Below are 19,140 nucleotides of genomic sequence, written 5' to 3'. Positions count from 1 at the left end.
GCACTTGGATGTGTTAAATCTCATGCCGTTGGACTCTGCCCATCTGCCCAGCCTGCCGAGGTCCCTCTGCAGAGCCTCTCTACCCTCCAGCAGATCAACTCCTGCCCCCAGCTTGGTGTTGTCAGCAAATTTACTCTTCCAATAATATATTAATAGATACATTTGTGACCACTTAGCAACCTTCACAACTAATTGAGAGGGAAAAGCTCAAACTGCGCCAGGTGAAGTTTAGGCTGGAGGTGAGGAGAAAGTTCTTCACAGAGAGAGTTGTTAGCCATTGGCACAGGCTGCCCAGGGAGGTGGTGGAGTCACCATCCCTGGATGTGTTCAAGAGGAGATTGGACATGGCACTTGGTGCCATGGTTTAGTAGTCATGAGGTCTTGGGTGACAGGTTGGACTTGATGATCTTTGAGGTCTTTTCCAACCTTATTGATTCTATGATTCTATGGTGTTTTGATTTCTTGCCATTTTGGTGCTATGTATTGTGTTTCTGCACACATACATTCCATCTCTGCTCTTGGAATCGTGATTCTCTGAGAAATTAATCTTTCACTTTCAGCATATAAAGATGGCTGGGAAAAGCTGGAATATATAACCCCTAGTTTTTTTCTGTTTGTTAAAGGAGAAAGAAATAGAAAAGCTTATAGCATTCAATGGTTAGGATTGTTGTATCTCGGTGTTGGTCTTGCTACTTTTTAAGATACTTCACCTCATCTTACTGTGTAAAGCATGTTCCTGGCTGTGAACACCCAGAGCAGCTCCTATTTCTTTTTAAAATGTAGCCATTTTTATATTGGGTTTATGTGGGAATGCCAGTGACGAGCAGTGTGAGCAATCTGGCAGTGCAGGCCTGAGAGCCTGACAAGGTGGTAGGCCATGCTCAGTATAAGTGCAGAGCCAGTTACCAGTATGCCAAAACAGTGCTGTGCCTGCAGCACTGTAACTAAAACAAGACGCTGGTAGCTAGAAACATAGTGAGTTATCTCGGGACAACAGGACATGCACCTGCATCAACAAACCTCACGTGTCATCCATAGTTGGACCAATAATCTACAATAGCGTGATGTGTGGTCACTCATAGGGGACCAATGAGTCCATGCCAACAAGGCATACCAAGGTTATATAAATTGTAGCAGTTTCCTTGCTACGCACTTCTTTTTCTGCCTGTCCTGTCTCCTCTCCTTCCATGCTTTACTGTGCCATGCTTTCACCATAGGCCTGAGCCATAGGCCTGCAATACTGGAACGATAAAGGATCAATACCGATCATATTGGTCAGCCGTATTGATTCCAAGAACCTCCGTCGTCGCCGTAGCTGGCTAAATCTGGCGCCCGAACAGGTTTATTTCTGCGTGGTAGAATGATTCCAAGAATGGGTAGCAAGCTGACCTTTCAAATTCAATTTACCTCTTTCACACAATAGACATAAGCATTGTCTATGCAAATTCATGTATGCCTACAAGTGGTACTATAGTCAAAGATCTGTGGCAACATGAGCACACCTGTTCTGAAATCAGGGAGCCTTATAAAACAACCAACCAATCAATCAATCGATCATGTTTGCATGTCATGATAACACAATTAAAACTTTCCTCCATAGCCTTTCAGCAGGACACAAGGACTATCCAGACCTGATGTTTCCCAGAAAAGATAGTGTCAGGAAAATACCATGTCTGAGTTGTCCTTGGGGAAAAAAAAGAAAAAAAGAAAAAAAAGAAAAGTCATAACACTTGCAGGTTCATTTGTGTTTTCAGTTCATCTGAGTCTCACCTCTCCTTCCTGCATAAGAGAGTCAGACGTGCCAGGACCGCAAGACCAACTATTCCAAATACACAGCCAAGGAGGATTATTTGTCTGATATCTGAAAAACCAAATGCAAACACAATGAAACAAGAAGGTGCTGGTACATTTATTCACATTTGTTTGAATGCAGTCACATGTGCCAGTTGTTTGAAATGTCCATATAGTGTAAATGCTACTGTTCTTTGTGGAATAAACTGGTGAAGAGTAAGAACTCAGGTCATGCATGTGATAGGTACAGCAGGTGGCTGCCAAAGCTGTTCTAACACAAAGAAAGGATGCTGGTTAAGCATCCTGAAGGTACAGTATTTGTGTACAACTGCCAATCCCTGTAACTAAAAAGAAGCTTCAATCCTTTTCCCAGCCTGTTCGATTGGTTTAAAATTTGCCCCTATTTTGGCATTAAAATTTTTGAAACTGCCTCTGCTGCGTGATGAGAGCAAAAGTGACTGTTGTGAGTGTGGTGAGCTGCATCAAACAGTATGAGCATGCTAAAGTGCCAATTTAATTCTGCAGATGCATAATAAGGACACACAAAAGAGAGAAAGAAACCAGCTATGAAACAAATTTTGAATAATAAATCTCCTCTTCTTTTAAAGAGTTGCAGGTTGCCAATTTTGTCACTTTCCCACTGATACAGGACAGAGCTAGCGGGATGCTTTGTGGCTGAGAAAAGGAACAGATGCTAAAGATGTCACAGAGGTAAATCCTTCATAACACATAATACAAGTTTAGGCGGTGCAGCATCTGGATTGACCTGTCTGGGAAAAACAATGATTACTGAAATTTGTATCCCTTAAGAAAAGTACCATCACTGAAAACCCACAGCTCCCAGTGTTACCAATCTTTGCCTCAGACTCGGTGTCAGTGAAAAAGAAGTGGCTCTGAGACACTACGGAGTCCTAAGGTCAATGAAGATTCAATGATCTGCTCCTGGTGATGGCACCATATGCATGCATTAGGGAGCATATAGCTTATTTAGGAACAGGTGAGCAGTGGTTCATCTGAACTGTCATGCTTCTGGGATGCATTTTTGACAGCCCTTCATTCCATTGCTTTGTAATGCCTGCAGGAAGAGCTGCCTAGCACGCAGTGACAGCAGAGTGCTATAACAGACCCTTTCATGGGCTTAGAATAGATAAGTTGGTTTCTAAATTGGTTTAAGCAAAAAAGAAGTGGGATACATAAACTGTTTTACAGGTGTTAGTCCTTCATGATGTAACTTCTGTACAAGGCTCAAACCCTTCTGTTTGGCTTACACGCAGCTTACAGGCAGGTGCCAAGTGATGAGTACCCTCCACTGGCCTCCATAGTTTGCTCTGGTGGTGATTTGCCTCCATTGTGGAATCTTTGTATTTAGTTTATAATCTCTGATTATATTTCTTGATTTTATATGTTTTGCTTTCAGTTTCCTGGAAATGAATGCTGTGGTGCTGGCAAGACTTGCAGTGGGATTGTAATTAGAAGCCTAGTAAAATAATTATTAGCAGAGGATTTCCATGTGAACTTTAATTTGAGGAAGAAAAACTCAAAAGTAACAGCGTGCAGGCCCAACAACATAATCTGTATTTGAAATGTCAAATAAAGAAATGGGTTGTGCAAAATAACTGGCATTCAGTTTTCTTGTTTTCCTTCAGCCTTTCACATTCAGTATTCACAGTCCTCGTGCCTTTATTTCAATGGTTCTAGCTTTTGGAAGTCAGAAACATATAGCAACTCAAAGAATGCAATGGGTTGCAATACAGACCTTCAATGCAATGTGGCACAAAACTGCAGCAAGAAAAATGGGCGCAGCACTGTCAAGAAGTACCCCCTGGAAGCTGAGAATAATAGAGGCCTGGGCCCTGTGTACTTGACAGGCATGAAAGAAGGAGTTTGAAAAGGAGTGTTTTAAAAGTTCATGCTGGAAGTAAAAATGTGACCACTAATCACAGTGGCTAGGTCGGTGGTCAGGTGCCCAGAGATTTGGAAGTGCTGCCCATTAATTTTGTCAGCATTTTCCAGGCATCAAGACAGCCTTCTGCGAGAAGGCTTCGTAACCAGATGCTGGTGAGACAGCAGCACGTGAAAGAGGAAGACAGTGAAGAAAACTGACCTCAGTAAGAACAGATTTTTGACAACATGAAGGCCTTTCCTGTGCTTCTGCTGAATTCAGAATCAATGTAAGGAAAGCTGGCATTGGATTTCAACTGTATCTTAGACAGGATCCAAAAATGTTTTCAGTGGAACACAGGTACTAGCTGTCCACGTTACAAAAATACTACAGGGCTAGACATCTTTGAGATGAACTTTGGACTGGTTTGCTTATCTTCTCTGGAGAGACCTAGACCTGTCTCAGCCAGAGACTGATGTGCACCAGCATATCTTATGATGCAAAAAGGAAAAGGCAGCTAGATGCGAATGTCATTATTAAGGCACAGAGTTTAAAAAATCAGGAATTGTGCGTGCAATTTGTATTTTATATTGTCTCTGTCAATTGTCAGTACTGTCAGTATCCTGCTGCTGTGGGCAGCATTGCCATATCCAGCTTTCTGAGGATGATAAAAGCATCATTTCTGGCTCAGTTTACAAATGAACTACAACCCCAAATATCAAATGGTAAGGATTCTTTCACATCCTGTTGTGCTTTGTCATATGTCAGGAAAACACGTGCTGCAAAATATTGCAGTTTTTGCTTGCTTGTTGATAAAGCTGTGGCATGTGTCCATCATTTGGAATGCAGTTTATCTCTGCATATTTCCCAGCTCCTTCCCCCCCTTTTCAGGGCTGCCTTTTTGCTCCTCTTTCTCTAGTGCAAATGTCAGCATCCGGTTTGTTTATTGAGACTGCCTGGCTCCTATCCAGTATGCGTGCGGTTGATGGCAGCAGTGGAAAAGTGTTAGCTTTCAGCTTGGCAAAATGCTTTGCCACTGGCTTTTTAAGGTCTGGCCTTAGTTTGTAAAGATTTTGTTCTCCTCAGGCTTTTGACAGATCATCTACTATGACTGTGAACTATGAAGCATGCTAAATTATCTGCTAAACTTCTGACTCACTCATATTCTCGACGGTTAACTGAAGCGCTCCGTATGCTCTGGCCTATCATATTAAATAGAAACATTTTGAAACACTTCTAGTTTCCCTCTTTCCAAACCAGCATCACTACTGAAAGAAGCCCCTGTGAACAAAATCAACTGCATATTGATTGCTAACAGTGGCTGGTCCAAGAAAATATTCAGTGTATAGAATAGAATAGAAGAGAATAAACCAGGTTGGAAGAGACCCTCAAGATCATCGTGTCCAACCTATCATCCAACACCACCTAATCAACTAAACCACGCAACCAAGCACCCCATCAAGTCTCCTCCTGAACACCTCCAGTGATGGCGACTCCACCACCTCCTCAGGCAGCCCATTCCAATGGGCAATCACTCTCTCTGTGTAGAACTTCCTCCTGACCTCCAGCCTAAACCTCCCCTGGTGCAGCCTGAGACTGTGTCCTCTTGTTTTGGTGCTGGTTGCCTGGGAGAAGAGACCAATCGCTGCTCCTGTTCACTCATCTATCTGAAATCAAGCAGGATTCCCTGGTTTGTGTGCGCAAATGTGCAATTACTTTTCGAGCTAAGGTCCCCAGCTTGCTGCCTGAACCCTCTGCACTTCTTCTCACAAACATCATGAAATGTGCCAAACTGCATGGGAAATCAGAAGAGTTGGTGCAGGCCTGCAGAGGCTGATCAGCTGTGTCAGCTGGCCAAAAATTCATGGCTGATGTGTTGTGCACTTTCTACGTTTCTTTGGAATGTGCTCAGAATGGAGAATCCGTTGCTATGATTTCTATGCTGGGTACTTTCAGGACCAATTAACTCAGCATTAAAAGCTCCTCAGCTTGCCCCGTGGCCTTGCATGGCCCTGGTGTTCTGAAACATTGCCATCTGGAGGGTATCTGGAGTGTGAGTGGCCTATACGTGAAAGGGCTGAAGGGGGCAGAAAATGTTGGGCAGTTTCATGTAAATCGTAGAGACTGCTGCTAAATCCCACAGTCCCAGACTGATCGATAACCTAATACTAGTGACATAAGATGGGTAGTAAATGTATGTTATTTATACTAACTGCCATTGCATGGTTCACAATAGTTTTACTGCTATGGAATAACGCATTGTGTTTTGAGATAACATAATCCTTTGGAACCAGAGTGCAAGTCTTCAACAAGCATCGTCTGTGTCTGCTCTCAGATCACAGAATCACAGAATGTTTGAGGTGGGAAGTAACTTCTGGAGGTCATCTTCCAAATTCCCTGTTCAAGAAGGGTAACCCAGAGTCAGTTGCCCAGGACCATGTCCTCATGGCTTTTGAATGCCTCCAGGGAAGGAGACTCTACAACCTCTCTGGGGAACACAGAGCCAGAAAAAAACATTTCCTGATGTTCAGAGGGAGCCTCATGTGTGTTATTGTTTGCCCATAGGCTCTGATCACCACTGGGCACCCTGGGCACCACTGGGGAGACCCTGGCTTCATCTTCTTTGCACCCTCCCTTCAGGTATTTGTACACATTGATAAGACCCTAATACCCCACCCCAGCCCCACCCTGCAACCCCAAGGCTTCTCTTTTCCAGGCTGAACAGCTTCCAGCTCTCTCCGTCCCTCCTCATAGCAGAGATACGCTATTCCCCTAATCACCTTCTTTGGATTCTCCAACATGTCCGCAGCCCACTGGACACGGCACTGCAGGTGTGGCCTCACTGGTGCTAAGAGGAGAAGGATCACTTGCCTCAACCTGCTGGCAATACTTTACCATGAATAGAATAGAATAGAATAGAATAGAATAGAATTAACCAGGTTGGAAGAGACCTTCGAGATCATCATGTCCAACCTATCATCCGACACCACCTAATCAACTAAACCATACAACCAAGCATCCTGTCAAGCCTCGCCCTGAACACCCCCAGCATCGGTGACCCCACCACCTCCTCAGGCAGCTCATTCCAGTGGGCAATCACTCTCTCTGTGTAAAACTTCCTCCTAACCTCCAGCCTAAACCTCCCCTGACGCAGCCTGAGACTGTGTCCTCTTGTTCTGGTACTGGTTGCCTGGGAGAAGAGACCGACCTCTGCCTGTCTACAACCCCCCTTCAGGTAGTTGTAGAGAGCAATAAGGTCACCCCTGAGTCTCCTCTTCTCCAGACTAAGCAACCCCAGCTCCCTCAATCTCTCCTCATAGGGCTGTGCTCCAAGCCCCTCACCAACCTTGTTGCCCTTTTCTGGACACGCTCCAGCAAGTCAACCTCCTTCCTAAACTGAGGGGCCCAGAACTGGACACAGTACTCGAGGTGCGGCCTAACCAGTGCAGTGTACAGGGGCAGAATGACCTCCCTGCTCCTGCTGGCCACACTGTTCCTGATGCAGGCCAGGATGCCATTGGCCCTCCTGGCTGCCTGGGTGCACTGCAGGCTCATGTTCAGTCTACCATCAGCCAGCACCCCCAGGTCCTTCTCAGCCTGACTGCTCTCCAGCCACTCTGACCCCAGCTTGTAACTCTGCATGGGGTTGCTGTGGCCAATGTGCAGAACCCGGCACTTGGATGTGTTAAATCTCATGCCATTGGACTCTGCCCATCTGCCCAGCCTGTTGAGGTCCCTCTGCAGAGCCTCTCTACCCTCCAGCAGATCAACTCCTGCCCCCAGCTTGGTGTCATCAGCAAATTTACTGATGATGGACTCGATGCCCTCATCCAGATCATCAATAAAGATGTTAAAGAGCATGGGGCCCAGCACTGATCCTTGGGGCACACCACTGGTGACTGGCTGCCAGCTGGATGTGGCACCATTCACCACCACTCTCTGGGCTCGGCACCCATGAACCTTTTCTGTTGCAAGGACACATGGCCAACTAAGGTTCAGCTAGGTTTGTAACAGGCCTCCAGGTCCTTTTCTGAAAACTTTCTCTTAAGGCACTCATTTTATAGTGTGTGACTTCATAATGGCTCAGACTGGACATACGTTTGCCCCAGTTAGTTGCAAAGACAGTAAACACTGTAATAGCAATGACAGAATGAAGGATGACAATGAATATGCTTGAAAAATAGCTCAAATGATGTGGGTACTGAAGGTTTTGAATAATCTCTAATTCTCTACATGTATGTATATTTGCATACATTGTATAGTTATAAAGTTGCTAAAAGTACATTTACATAAGAACATGGCATTTAGATTGTGCTGTAAATAAAGATTCTTCTTGTAGCCTTTGTGTTTTTTTGCTATGGAATTATTTTTAGCTAAGTGCTATACTTTCCTGTTTTTCTAAGACTGAGTTTGAAATTTGTTTTAGGTCATCCACTCAAGGAGCATGCCTGAGTTCCTTTCAGCCAAACCTAGAGCAAGGGAACCAGGCGACCCTGATCCCTTAGTAAGAGTAGTTATACAAAATAAAAGAAACAGACAGAAAACCCCCAAACCGCTGTAAACCGACCATTGCATAGATTTGTATACTAGTCTTCTTAAAAACCCAGGGATCTCATGTTCAATGGCTTCCCAAATCAGAGAAGTTGCTTCTGTTGAGGCCCATCATCTGCTACTGAGAGACTGCCTTGTTTATTATAATGATTTTTTAAAATGTCATTTTGTAACATTTGAAAGGAAACAGACCTGTTCTGGGGATGCAGCTGGGTGTGTCTCCAGACCAGGCCCCCGGCACTTGGCAAACTCTTTCTTTTGACCCAATGAGGTCATAGCCCTGACTGCAGATGAAGCCAATAGTTGAGCCCAGCAGGTAGTTAGTTCCATTCTTTCTTCCGTTGGCTGGATGATCCAGCCAGCCACAAGAGATCACTAATAAAAGAGAATAGCTGGTTAAAGTATTTTGGATTAGCAAATCTCCATCACAATGGTTCGAGCGTCATTTTAGTGGCAACTTGCGGAAAGACAAAGACTTTTAAGCTAACTGAAAGACAATAATACCTTTTGATATATATGTATTTAAAAAAAATAAATAAAATTTGATTTTTGATTCTGAGGGACAGGTGAACGGCATGGAAAAATGAAAATATAGGTTCCATGAAAGACATGGAAAATGAAGATACAGGTTCTACACAGTAGTGTACTAGTGGAAGAAATGGAAATTATTTTGTATTTGCCTGAGTATGGTACCAATTTTCCTGGTGAAGTTCCTCCCCATAAGAGTGATTACAAGTGGATACACCTACAGCTGAGCAAAAGATCTCCTTGAACCATGTTAACTATTTAAATGCCCTGTAGAAAGAACAATAGTGATGGATAATCTGTGGAATGTTTTATCACCTGGCTCTAGATTTTCTACCAGCTGTTTGTGATTCTGATGAGATGCTTTTGTGGAACTTCCCACTTGGAGGCTTCTTGTTGTTAGAACATCAAATCTGCAGAACGGGTCAGAGCCACAGAGCAAGACTGTCTCCTTCACCAGGTAATCATCAGGGTCTTCATAAGGAAAGAACGTGGGCAGAAAGGAAGCATTGTGCTTTTCTCCATAAAAGAAATTCTTCAGTAAGTACTCTGTGTCATAAGTAAAGAGAGAACTTCCATTTTCGACAGCCCCTTGGGAGAGGGAGAAATAAAGAGAGATTAATGTGCAATGTTGCCTGCAGACCTGTTCCACCTTCTGCTATTAATCCAAGTGCTTTGTTACATAAATGTAGCTGGAATTAGAAGAGGTCTGTGGAGTCCACAGCTTCTTTCCATTGCAAGATTATTTTCCTTTTCAGAGGCAGTATCTTAACTTAGCACAACGATTAGTATTTGGTTAACTTGGTGTTTGATTGATTACTTAAATCTAGATCCAAATAACTGTGTAGCTATAATTTTACATAGAGATGGTTTTACATGCCTGCTGACAAAACGATGGTAAAGAAGTAGCTCAGATAGACCTAGCCAAACCAAACATGACAAGTAACAGAAATCCTGATCCTGCATGGCCCTAAATTTGTCATGTCTGCTGTGGCCCTACTTTTTGTTTTCACTCTGCTGAATCAGAAACCACTCGAATTAGGAGCAGTGAGACTCTTAAGTACGATCTGGAGTATAGCTACATTGCTTGATACAGACATCAACTGCCAGCTAGAGAAAGTTTTGCATCATGTTTCTGGCCCATCTTCCTAATCTGATGTTTGGGGGAATGCTGACCAGTCTAATACATAGAATACATAGAATAAACCAGGTTGGAAGAGACCTTCAAGATCATCGCGTCCAACCCATCAACCAATCCAACACCACCCAAACAACTAACCCACAGCACCAAGCACCCCATCAAGTCTCCTCCCGAACACCTCCAGTGATGGTGACTCCACCACCTCCCCAGGCAGCCCATTCCAATGGGCAATCACTCTGCTGCAGCCTTGGGTATAGCAGCCTCATCACTTTCCTTAAATGAAAGCGGATGTTCTTTTACACAGATATACCTCCCTTCTTTCATAAAGGGACGATTACGAAGTTGTGATTTAATACACGATGGTTTGAAATGGTAGCGTGGTACTTGATGGAAACATTGCTAATCTTCTGGAAAAAGATGCCTGACTCTGGCTGTTGCTATGTTCCTGCAACGCTTTGGCCTGGTGATGTTGTGTTCAGCTGATCACAGTAGACGGAAGTCTGAAAGCATTATCTGTGAAATATGAGCTCTGACTCTTGATGGAACAGAGTGCAGGATGCTCCATCTTGGTTCTGTCTTTAATCATTCAGCTAGGTGTGTTTCCCACTTGGGCAAAGGAGGGTGTACCTCTCTTACTCTCATCTCTTCCCCCAATATACCATAGCCTCCATTAGCTAGCTAGTCTGTAAACAACATGCTGGTTTGAATTGTGAGGAAAATGTAGACCAGAGAAATGACTTACAGTTAGCTCCAAACTCAAACAGCTGCTGGGGACTCACATGAACTGGCATGGTGGTTTTATTCTTAAAGGTATAATCATCCTCTATATTGCCATTCATTACCCCAAAGAGACCCTGTGTGTGATTCATAAACTTCGGTGGAAGCAGAACTGTCAGGGTCAGAAATCCTCTGCTTCCCCTTATTTCCACTCCGGACCCAGAAGAAAACATCACTGTAATGTTATCAGCTGTGGAGTGGAGAAAGAGTCCTATAACAACGAGAGGAAGAGAATAAAACAGATGACCATCCATAGAGAACAGATTGTTGCAGCATCAGTTTTACGTGTTTTTCATAAACCTTTTCCTCTCTCCTGCTTTGGATTACATTCTGAGAAGCTTTTAAAGGGAGGCCACACCTTCATATCTACAATTGCTGTAAGACAGTTACTGTAGAGTAGTAGCACAAAAAGGTAGGCAGTTGATATAAACTGCACCGTCTTTTATCACTATCCCAGAGCAGAACATTTAAGACATGAGATGATTACATGAGAGAGTGGCTGTGATCTGGAAGCACTGTTCTCAGTGGTCACAGGTTTCCTCTGCTTCTTGATTGTGAAGACCTCCATGATATGGCTTCTTATCCAAGCCCCATCGCTGGCTCTTAAATTTATTTTTCCCTCCCTGCATCTCTCTGCTTCTTCAGCACCTTGTCACTGTAGCCTTCCCTATGTTCTTCATTATATTTTCCAGTCATTTGAGGAATACTAATTGCTAGGGAAAAAAATCCCTTCCCCTGCTGAATAGGGGACTTACTGTTAAAATTCTGGTAATCACAGAATCACAGATTCATAGAATGGTAGGGGTTGGAAGGGACCTCCCGAGACCACCCACTCCAACCCCTCTCCCAAAGCAGGATCACCTGGGGCAGGTCACACAGGAACACATCCAGGCTGGCTTTGAAAGTCTCCAGAAAAGGAGACTCCACAACCTCATCTGGTAATGTTCAGAGTATTTTTCAAATGATTATTAAAGACTAAACAAGTGATCGCACCCCTGAAGAAAAAAACAAGGTCAACTTTTCATAGTCTTTTCAGCAGAATGGAGGACATTCTGAGAGAGATGAATGAGTCACAGTCCATCCTGCTGGCAAAACGGAAGACTCTGCCTCTTGCTGGGCTTCCAGTGACAGCTGTGCTAGCTGCCAGCCGTGCTAATGAGAAGCAGGGAGGTGGTCTGTTCTGGTATACTCACCTGAACTGACTCCCTGCTACACCTCTCCGTTGGAGCACAGCTACTGTGTGTTTCTCTATAGCATGTTTGATTCATGGCTAATTGCAAGATGTGTAGTCTGTAATTCTGCTGCCTATATTCCTGTCCATATTGTGGCTGTCATCAGTTTCAAAGGGAAGAGAAATTTATGTACTGGGCCAGTTTAAAGACAGAGCCAGGTAGGCAAGTTGGATGTTGGATGCTCTCAGTGTGGTGTTTTTTTTTTTTCCCCTTTTTTTTCCTTTTTTTTTTTTTTTTATTTTTTTTTTTTTATTCCATGGCCCTTGCCAAATCTGGTTCTATCTGGCAGCAACTGAACTGAAGAAAGTAATGTAACATTAAAATAAGTTCTAATGAGCTGGGACATTGCCTCTCCTTTCTTTCACTCCTTACTTAATTATTTTGGAGTGATCTGCAGCCTGTTTCACAAGAGGACACTAAAAAGAGAATACAAAAGCATGCACCTAGAGATATTTCTAGCTACACATGAACTGCATCGGAATACAGTAGCTTGCAAGGCTGATATTTGTAACTAACCTTTCAGGTCCATCCAACTTTGCTCAGAGAAGTTGACAACCTTCTGGTTCAATAGGACCTCCAGATTCAAATCCTCTGAGTAGCGTACTTCGATCACATCAGAGCCATTCTCCTTCATGGCCACTGCAGACAAGCCTGTCACCTGCGCCCCAGTTCCTTACAAATGAAGAAACACCCCCCCCCCCCAAGATACCCAGCGTGATAGAAAGCAAACATGTACAGCAAGAATAAATGCTCAATACTTCCTAAAAATAGTTCAATTATATTATTTATATTTGAGGGAATTGCTAAGCAATATAAGTCACAGAAAACCCCACACTGTAAGTTTCCTGCCAGTATTTGGACGAAGAATTGAAAGTGGAACACTTAATGCTAAAAAAAGTCAGGAAATTTTAAAGTCTTCATCCAAATGGCAGGGGTTGAGCTATGCAAGAAGACTGGTTGATCTCCTTTTTGAGTGTTCAGTACTGGGAGTAAGGACTGGGAAAAATGAAGGATAATTTCAGGGGCAGCACGGCAGAAAAAAAAAGAGAGTGAACAAAAATGTATGAAAGTGATCTTCAGAATGAGCTGCTCAGTGGCTCATGCCACTTCTACCACAAACACAATAAAATCTACCAAGGACAAAAGACTTTCTTAACAATCTTCATCCTATCCAATGTCATATTTAGCATAAGCATTCCTTCATCTCCACATGGCAGTTTTGGGTCCATTTGTGTAGTAATACCGGGAGTATCAGATCTTAGATGTGCATCTGTGAGGCCAGCTGCAATATTCTTTCCCGAGGCAGGCCTGCTGTTTTATGCACCATAAAATAGCTCTAGGTACAGGAAGAGCATTAACAAAAATATCTGACATAAGGCTTTTCAGGTTGCCATGAGAAGCGTGAGTCTGTTCTGCTGTGTCATGCTCTATTTCCCCCCTCATTTTGGAATTCGGCACATGACTATCTTCTGACAGGCTGGTGTGCTATCTGCCCGTTCAAATCATGAAGACCACAGGTGCCTCCAGAAAGCTTCTTCTGCCCTAGGTTTCATTTTACAAGAAGTCAAAAGACATGGACAAGAAGGCCCTTTGAATAAATAAAAAAAAAGAAATAAAAGAAAATCTCCTTAACCGACTTCTCACCAGACATTCAGTACTTTGCTGCTAGCTTGAGGTACTCAGAAAGAATTTTTTCCCCATCCAAAATATGTCTTCTCAGCTTCTTCTAGGATATTTTTGCATGCATGTATGCCTAACAAAAAGAATATAAAGCAGGTCATACACTACCAAAATGCACCAGCTGATTCCTAGAACTGACCTTTTGTTTCTGTTGAGATGGGAATGGGTTTAGAGAGAAATCAGTTTTTTGTTTTTTTTTTTTTTACTGACTTCTTAAACACAACAGCAAACCTCACACTTCCATTACTCGTACACAATAAAAATAGTAAGTAATCTTTGACTAGGAAGTTAATTTTTTCCTGAACAATTTGCCTGCCTTCCCATTGGCTTCAAAAACACTGACCTCTCACAAATGCCCAACAAAGGGGAAAACTAGAGAAGATGGGAGGAATTCTGTAAAGTCTAAATCAAGCAACCTCAGAAGCTACTATTTGCCACCGCTACTTCATCTCTTACCAACTTACCATTGGGAAAATGTGCCTGCTGAGTCCTCCCTTGCACACTTAGGGATGTGAGCTCAGACTCTATCAATGTGTATTCTCCTTGGCCCTTGAAGGTGAAATTCAGACCATCAAATGTAAGGAAGTGGGGGTCCCCAAATGCAGATGCTGTTTTTAAAAGAAGAAAGAGAAAGAAGAACAAGCAAAACCCACAACACATTACTCAGGTTCGTGAGGTGAAAAAAAAATAATCTCCTAGTGGTGCTCCAAAGACTGGTATTTAAACAAAGGAAAAAAAATGCTGGCAGGAAGTCGTGGACATCAACTATTGGCTATTTAGGTTCCAGGGGTTAATGAAATACTCAAGAGCAGAAAGTCTTGCAGGACAATTAAAAGCCACATACAGATGTTGCCACTGCTAGATGAGTAGAAAGATTCCATGGAGATGTTCCACAGGACAGGGCACCATCTCTGTTGTCAACTGACATACACACAGAGATGCTCTAAAAGCCAGCAGGGTATCAGAAAGCTACACACCACAACGGAATTCTGAGGCACTCACCAGCTCGTGGCGGGTTGTAGGTCCTGCAGTCACTGGAGGGCCTCCTTTTCATGTACAGGTGGCAATTATCAGACCACAAGCAGCAGTAATAGAAGCTGATGACATCGTAAAGCCAGTGAGAAAAGCCAGGTATCCGGGGAGGCTTCATGAAAGGGGGTGAGCCCCAGTCATGGCCTCGGTCAGGTGTGCTGCCTCCTGTGGAGTCCTGTGTGAGGACTTGGGTCCCTGTGGAGTCGTAGCAGCACTGCTGTCCTGCTGCGTACTGGGGGCTGGTGAGGAAAGAAAGTCATGATTCAGCTCTGTGAAGGCCACTCTTGTTTAGAGGTTAGCTATTGCCTTTTAACAGATACAGCTCAATGCTTAGATTGCCAAGTTTTGTAAGATGTCCAGAGATGACACCTTCCAGTTAGACTTTCTTTCCCACCCCTCCTCTGCTCTTATGAATTAGACCAGGTTAGGGACAGGGGGAGAGGGGTTTGTAACTGAGGCAGTAAAGAAGTCCTGTGAGCCTTAGAGTGACATAAACATAGCACTCTTTAATATTGCTCCAATAGAAAAAGTGCCAAGAACCAACTTGTTGACCTCAAGTAGACCAATACAGGAAAGGCTTAATTAGGCATAATCAAATCTCTTTTAGACATTAGCCCTTGTTTACGTATCCTAGGGTGCAATTAATTGTTTACTAAATCTAACATCTCAGCAATGAGGGCAAATACATGAATAAGAGGGAAGTGGCGGTTGCTATGGATACGAGAATTGGGAGTCCAGAGACCTTTGTGACTTCTGTGATGCTGTGCTGAGGTGGAACAAGTAATAAGAAAAAGAGCAGTTAAAAACAAACAAACAAAATCTTTACCTGGCTTGAATGGCTCTTACACAATGTACAGCACCGGGGTGATAAGTACACACGCTGCCCTTTTCAATGTCACAGCCATAATCTGCCTGAAAGAGGTCAATGATCATGCTCAATGGAGTTCTTCTGCCATTGTCCTTGCTATTTTCATTTCCTCTCCCCACCCTTTGTCTCTGACAACGTATGTGGAAAGTCTAAAGGAGGAGCTGGTAATGGCTGCATGTTGGGAAGCATAGAATGGTAGGAAAGCCTGTGAAATTAATGCTCAGACGATTAAAGCAACATGTTAGTCCCACCTGAGCGTTTGGGAATCTGCTACAACCAACCTTAAAAAACAGATGCAGCTAGATGGGGAATTTGCCTGTAAGTGCAAACCGAACACAGATTATGATGGACCGATTTTGACTTTTGTCCTGTATTCTTAGACAGAGACGGTGTAGTAGATCTAATTTTTTCCTCACATGCTTTTACCTGTGTCATTTAAAATACGCATCAAGTTTGGAGCTTCGTAACCAGCAAAGAACGGTAACAAAAATTACCTTTTCAATTTAAAAAAAAAAAATAATAAATGCATAAACTGCCAGATTTTAGTATCATAAAAAGGACAGGGAGTTACCCTATCTGGCCCTCAGATCAGTGCTTTAAGAGAAAGCATAGCCTAAATACCAATTACTTTCTTAGCTTTTGTCAGTTCCATACTAACGGTGAATCTGGGAAGGAGAAAGGAAGCGGGAGACAGGAAATAAGGGACTATGGCTGTGGATTTGAGCTCTGAAGTAGAAGGCGGAAGCATTTGCAGCAAATTATAATATATTAGGCAAAGATGCAGCCTGCTTCTTCCTGCATGGGATATGACCTACAAAAACAGACTGACCCCTTGTAGGATCAAGAAGTCATCCCTGCTCCCAGCTCCACAGAACTCACTGCCTTGCTTAGGTGTTTTCTGTACGCCACAGGAACTACTGACTTCATTCCCTGCTTGAAACTAATTTCCATTTCTTGTTCTACAGGCACTTGTTTTATTCATACTACCTGGATGAGATGCATCTGTCTCTGTCACTTGACATGTTACTTATGCAAATTTAATTTAATTTAATTTCTTTGTAATGACTTTCAGAGAGGAAATGGGGCTGTGTGGGGAGTACAGTATTCCCTAAGCTTCTACTTGGTATCATAAAAATCCAGAGGCATCAAGTAATAGCTTACATGGAACCTGCCAGTGTCAGCCCTTGCCTGTGCCAAAGTGCAAGGGCAATCTATAATTTCTTCTATGAAATTTGGAAGCTTCTCCTCCTTTCTGTCCCATTCTAAACATTTCGCAGTCGCCCATGCATTTGGGTTACTTCTGAAGTCTTCCCCAAGGTGCCAAGCCAGTGCATGCTCTGAGCTCCAGATTGATGGAATATTGCTGGAAAGGGAAAAAAGCAGCAAAACATGAGACCTGATAGCTGAACAAGCACTGTTTTGACAGTAAGAGTGTGTCTTAGTCACTAACTGCAGTTCCAAAGAACTGTTCAACTGGTGAGTTGTTATTTCATTACAGAGGCCACTGCTTTCTTTTTCCTGCAGAAAGTTACACAAATTCAGATTATTTTTTTTTCCGATTTAGAAGGTGACATGACAGCATACAGCAAGTATGCAATGATCAGAACACATTGTAACATTTGTGACTCTAGCCTATGTGGATCTTCTCACAGATAGGTTTTCTGTTCATGTCTTATCGTATCATAGATCCATTTGGGCCAAAATGAAGAGCATCTGGATATTCTAGCAAAACCTGACCCTGTGCCCCAGGAGTATCAGGCCTGATGGCAATAGATGGGGACAAACCATTCAGAAACCCACTATGAATGTCATAAACAAAGTGTAATTAAAAAATCACTGTAGAAAGAGGAAAGGTTACCCTTCTGTGGGGTGGCAACTCCTAAACTCTAAACCAAGTTCTGTTGTGTGAGTAGTGTATTCTTGACACCAAAGAGGTGACACTCAGGTGTTCACAGGGACAACGCTATTGGCATCCAAACCTGTGGACTTGTGGAAGAACTCTGAAGGAACGTTCATGCAAGATCAGAATACGTATGGAGTACTTAAAGAGGTAAATCACCAAAAATCATGGGGAAATGTCCGATGAAATAAAAGGAAGTGGGCATAAAACGTGTAGGGATGCCAAGGCACGCTTACAAAATAGAAAAAAGTCAAATGCAGAGGCTGCAGTGACAAAAGTTCTGTGTTCAGGGCTTTCTCCATGGTTGGAACAAAAACATTCAGCAGGTTCTACTTTGCTGAGGGCACGGGATTTGGCTGAGATGGAGTAATTTTCTTCACAGCAGTCCGTACAGTGCCATGTTCTGGATCTGGGACCCAAACAGTGCTGCTGACTCCCCAGCGTTTCAGCTGTTGCCGAACAGTGCCTGCACAGTGTCAGCGCCTTCTCTGCGTCTCGTGCTGGTTCTCAGGGAGTAGAATAGGGGTTGGCAAGAGGTTAGGAGGGAACACAGAAGCCAACCCAAATCGGCCAAGGGTATCTTACATGCCATTACCCGCCCTTTTTGGCAGAAAAAGCATGGGGGAGTGTTTCCAGAGAAGCTGTCACCTGGGGATTAACTGGGCATAGGTCTGCCCGTGGCAGGCGGTGAACGATTGCTTTGCCTTGCTTCCTCTATGCCTACACCTCTCTTTACATAGTAATCCGACTTTGTGTCTCAACCTGACAGTTTTTCTCACGTTTGCCCTTCCAATTCTCTCACCATTTTGTTGTCATGTGAAACGGAGCATGAGTCCCAGAGTCAAACCCCAAGGGAGAAAACAGCTTTAATACAGGAAGCAATAGGGCACCTATGCTAAATTAAGATGGTGACAACTTGCCTCTGCCCATCAGAATAATTTCTGGGTGTAATCCTCAAAATTCCAAAGTCCCACGTGCTGTAATCTCCTTTAGCTGGTTCAGGAATGAAAGAAAATTTCCCACTATTGGGTATATCTCTTGCCAAAGTATAAAGATACTTCCATTCAGCCAACCAATTTTCTGAGTAACTGTCACCTGTCACACAGAGAAAGCAAATTATTTTGAATGCTGGAAACAAAACAGTTGCCACAAGATCGAAATGAGCTGTCTCCACGCCTGCGCTAATGAAAAGGAAAAGCTGAGGTTCTTGCTGTGAGTGATTTATACTTGCAGATCTTGAGACCGCAGTGAAAGCGGCTGCGTTCCGTGCAGACCTCTGCATGCAAGTCACACCTGCTGACTGCTTGTGTGCGGGTAGGAGGAGTGTCACTTTACCTGTTTCCTGGTATCCCCAGACTTCTATGTTGATGTGGCTTGCTGCAAGTGCCTGCTGCATCCAGGTGAGAGTTAAGTTTCCATCCGTGTTGTGGGTGCCATAGTATTGCCATTTTGTCTGATTGACCAATGTGCATTTTTCTCCATCTGAAACTTTGCTGTGATGTACTGCATTACAGAACAGAAAAAAAGGATTAGTGATGTTTCTGCTTGGCAGAGATCTGAAGCAGTGCCGGTATGTTAAGATTTATCAGTATTTTCCCTGTGTATGTTTTCTAATGTGATGCACAATGTAAGAAGAGTAAGCGGAAGCTGCAAGAATGCAACCTGTACAATGTGCGCAGTCCTTAGATTGCTACACCATGATGCAGTTATTTTCCAAGAGTGGTTACTAAGAGGTTACTGGTTTGGTCAGCCTTATTTTTA

General features: G+C 43.4%; 1 protein-coding gene across 1 annotated transcript; it reads right to left on the bottom strand.

Annotated features, from left to right (window-relative positions):
• Positions 1-1,735: 1,735 nt before the first annotated feature.
• On the bottom strand, positions 1,736-18,882 carry SUSD2 (sushi domain containing 2; the record flags this gene model as incomplete). The annotated part of the gene is made up of 11 exons (XM_054173260.1): positions 1,736-1,861; positions 8,417-8,599; positions 9,068-9,340; positions 10,633-10,878; positions 12,416-12,571; positions 14,044-14,187; positions 14,582-14,850; positions 15,438-15,523; positions 16,641-16,842; positions 18,300-18,474; positions 18,715-18,882. Coding segments are annotated over 11 exons (1,997 nt in total), but the record flags the coding sequence as incomplete, so codon positions are not given.
• Between the last annotated feature and the right edge of the window lie 258 nt (positions 18,883-19,140).

Source organism: Dryobates pubescens, chromosome 25 (genome assembly GCF_014839835.1).
Source record: "Dryobates pubescens isolate bDryPub1 chromosome 25, bDryPub1.pri, whole genome shotgun sequence".
NCBI classification, from domain to species: Eukaryota; Metazoa; Chordata; class Aves; order Piciformes; family Picidae; genus Dryobates; species Dryobates pubescens.
The sequence above is the reverse complement of the archived record's forward strand: the minus strand, read 5'-3'. Positions and strand labels throughout refer to the sequence as shown.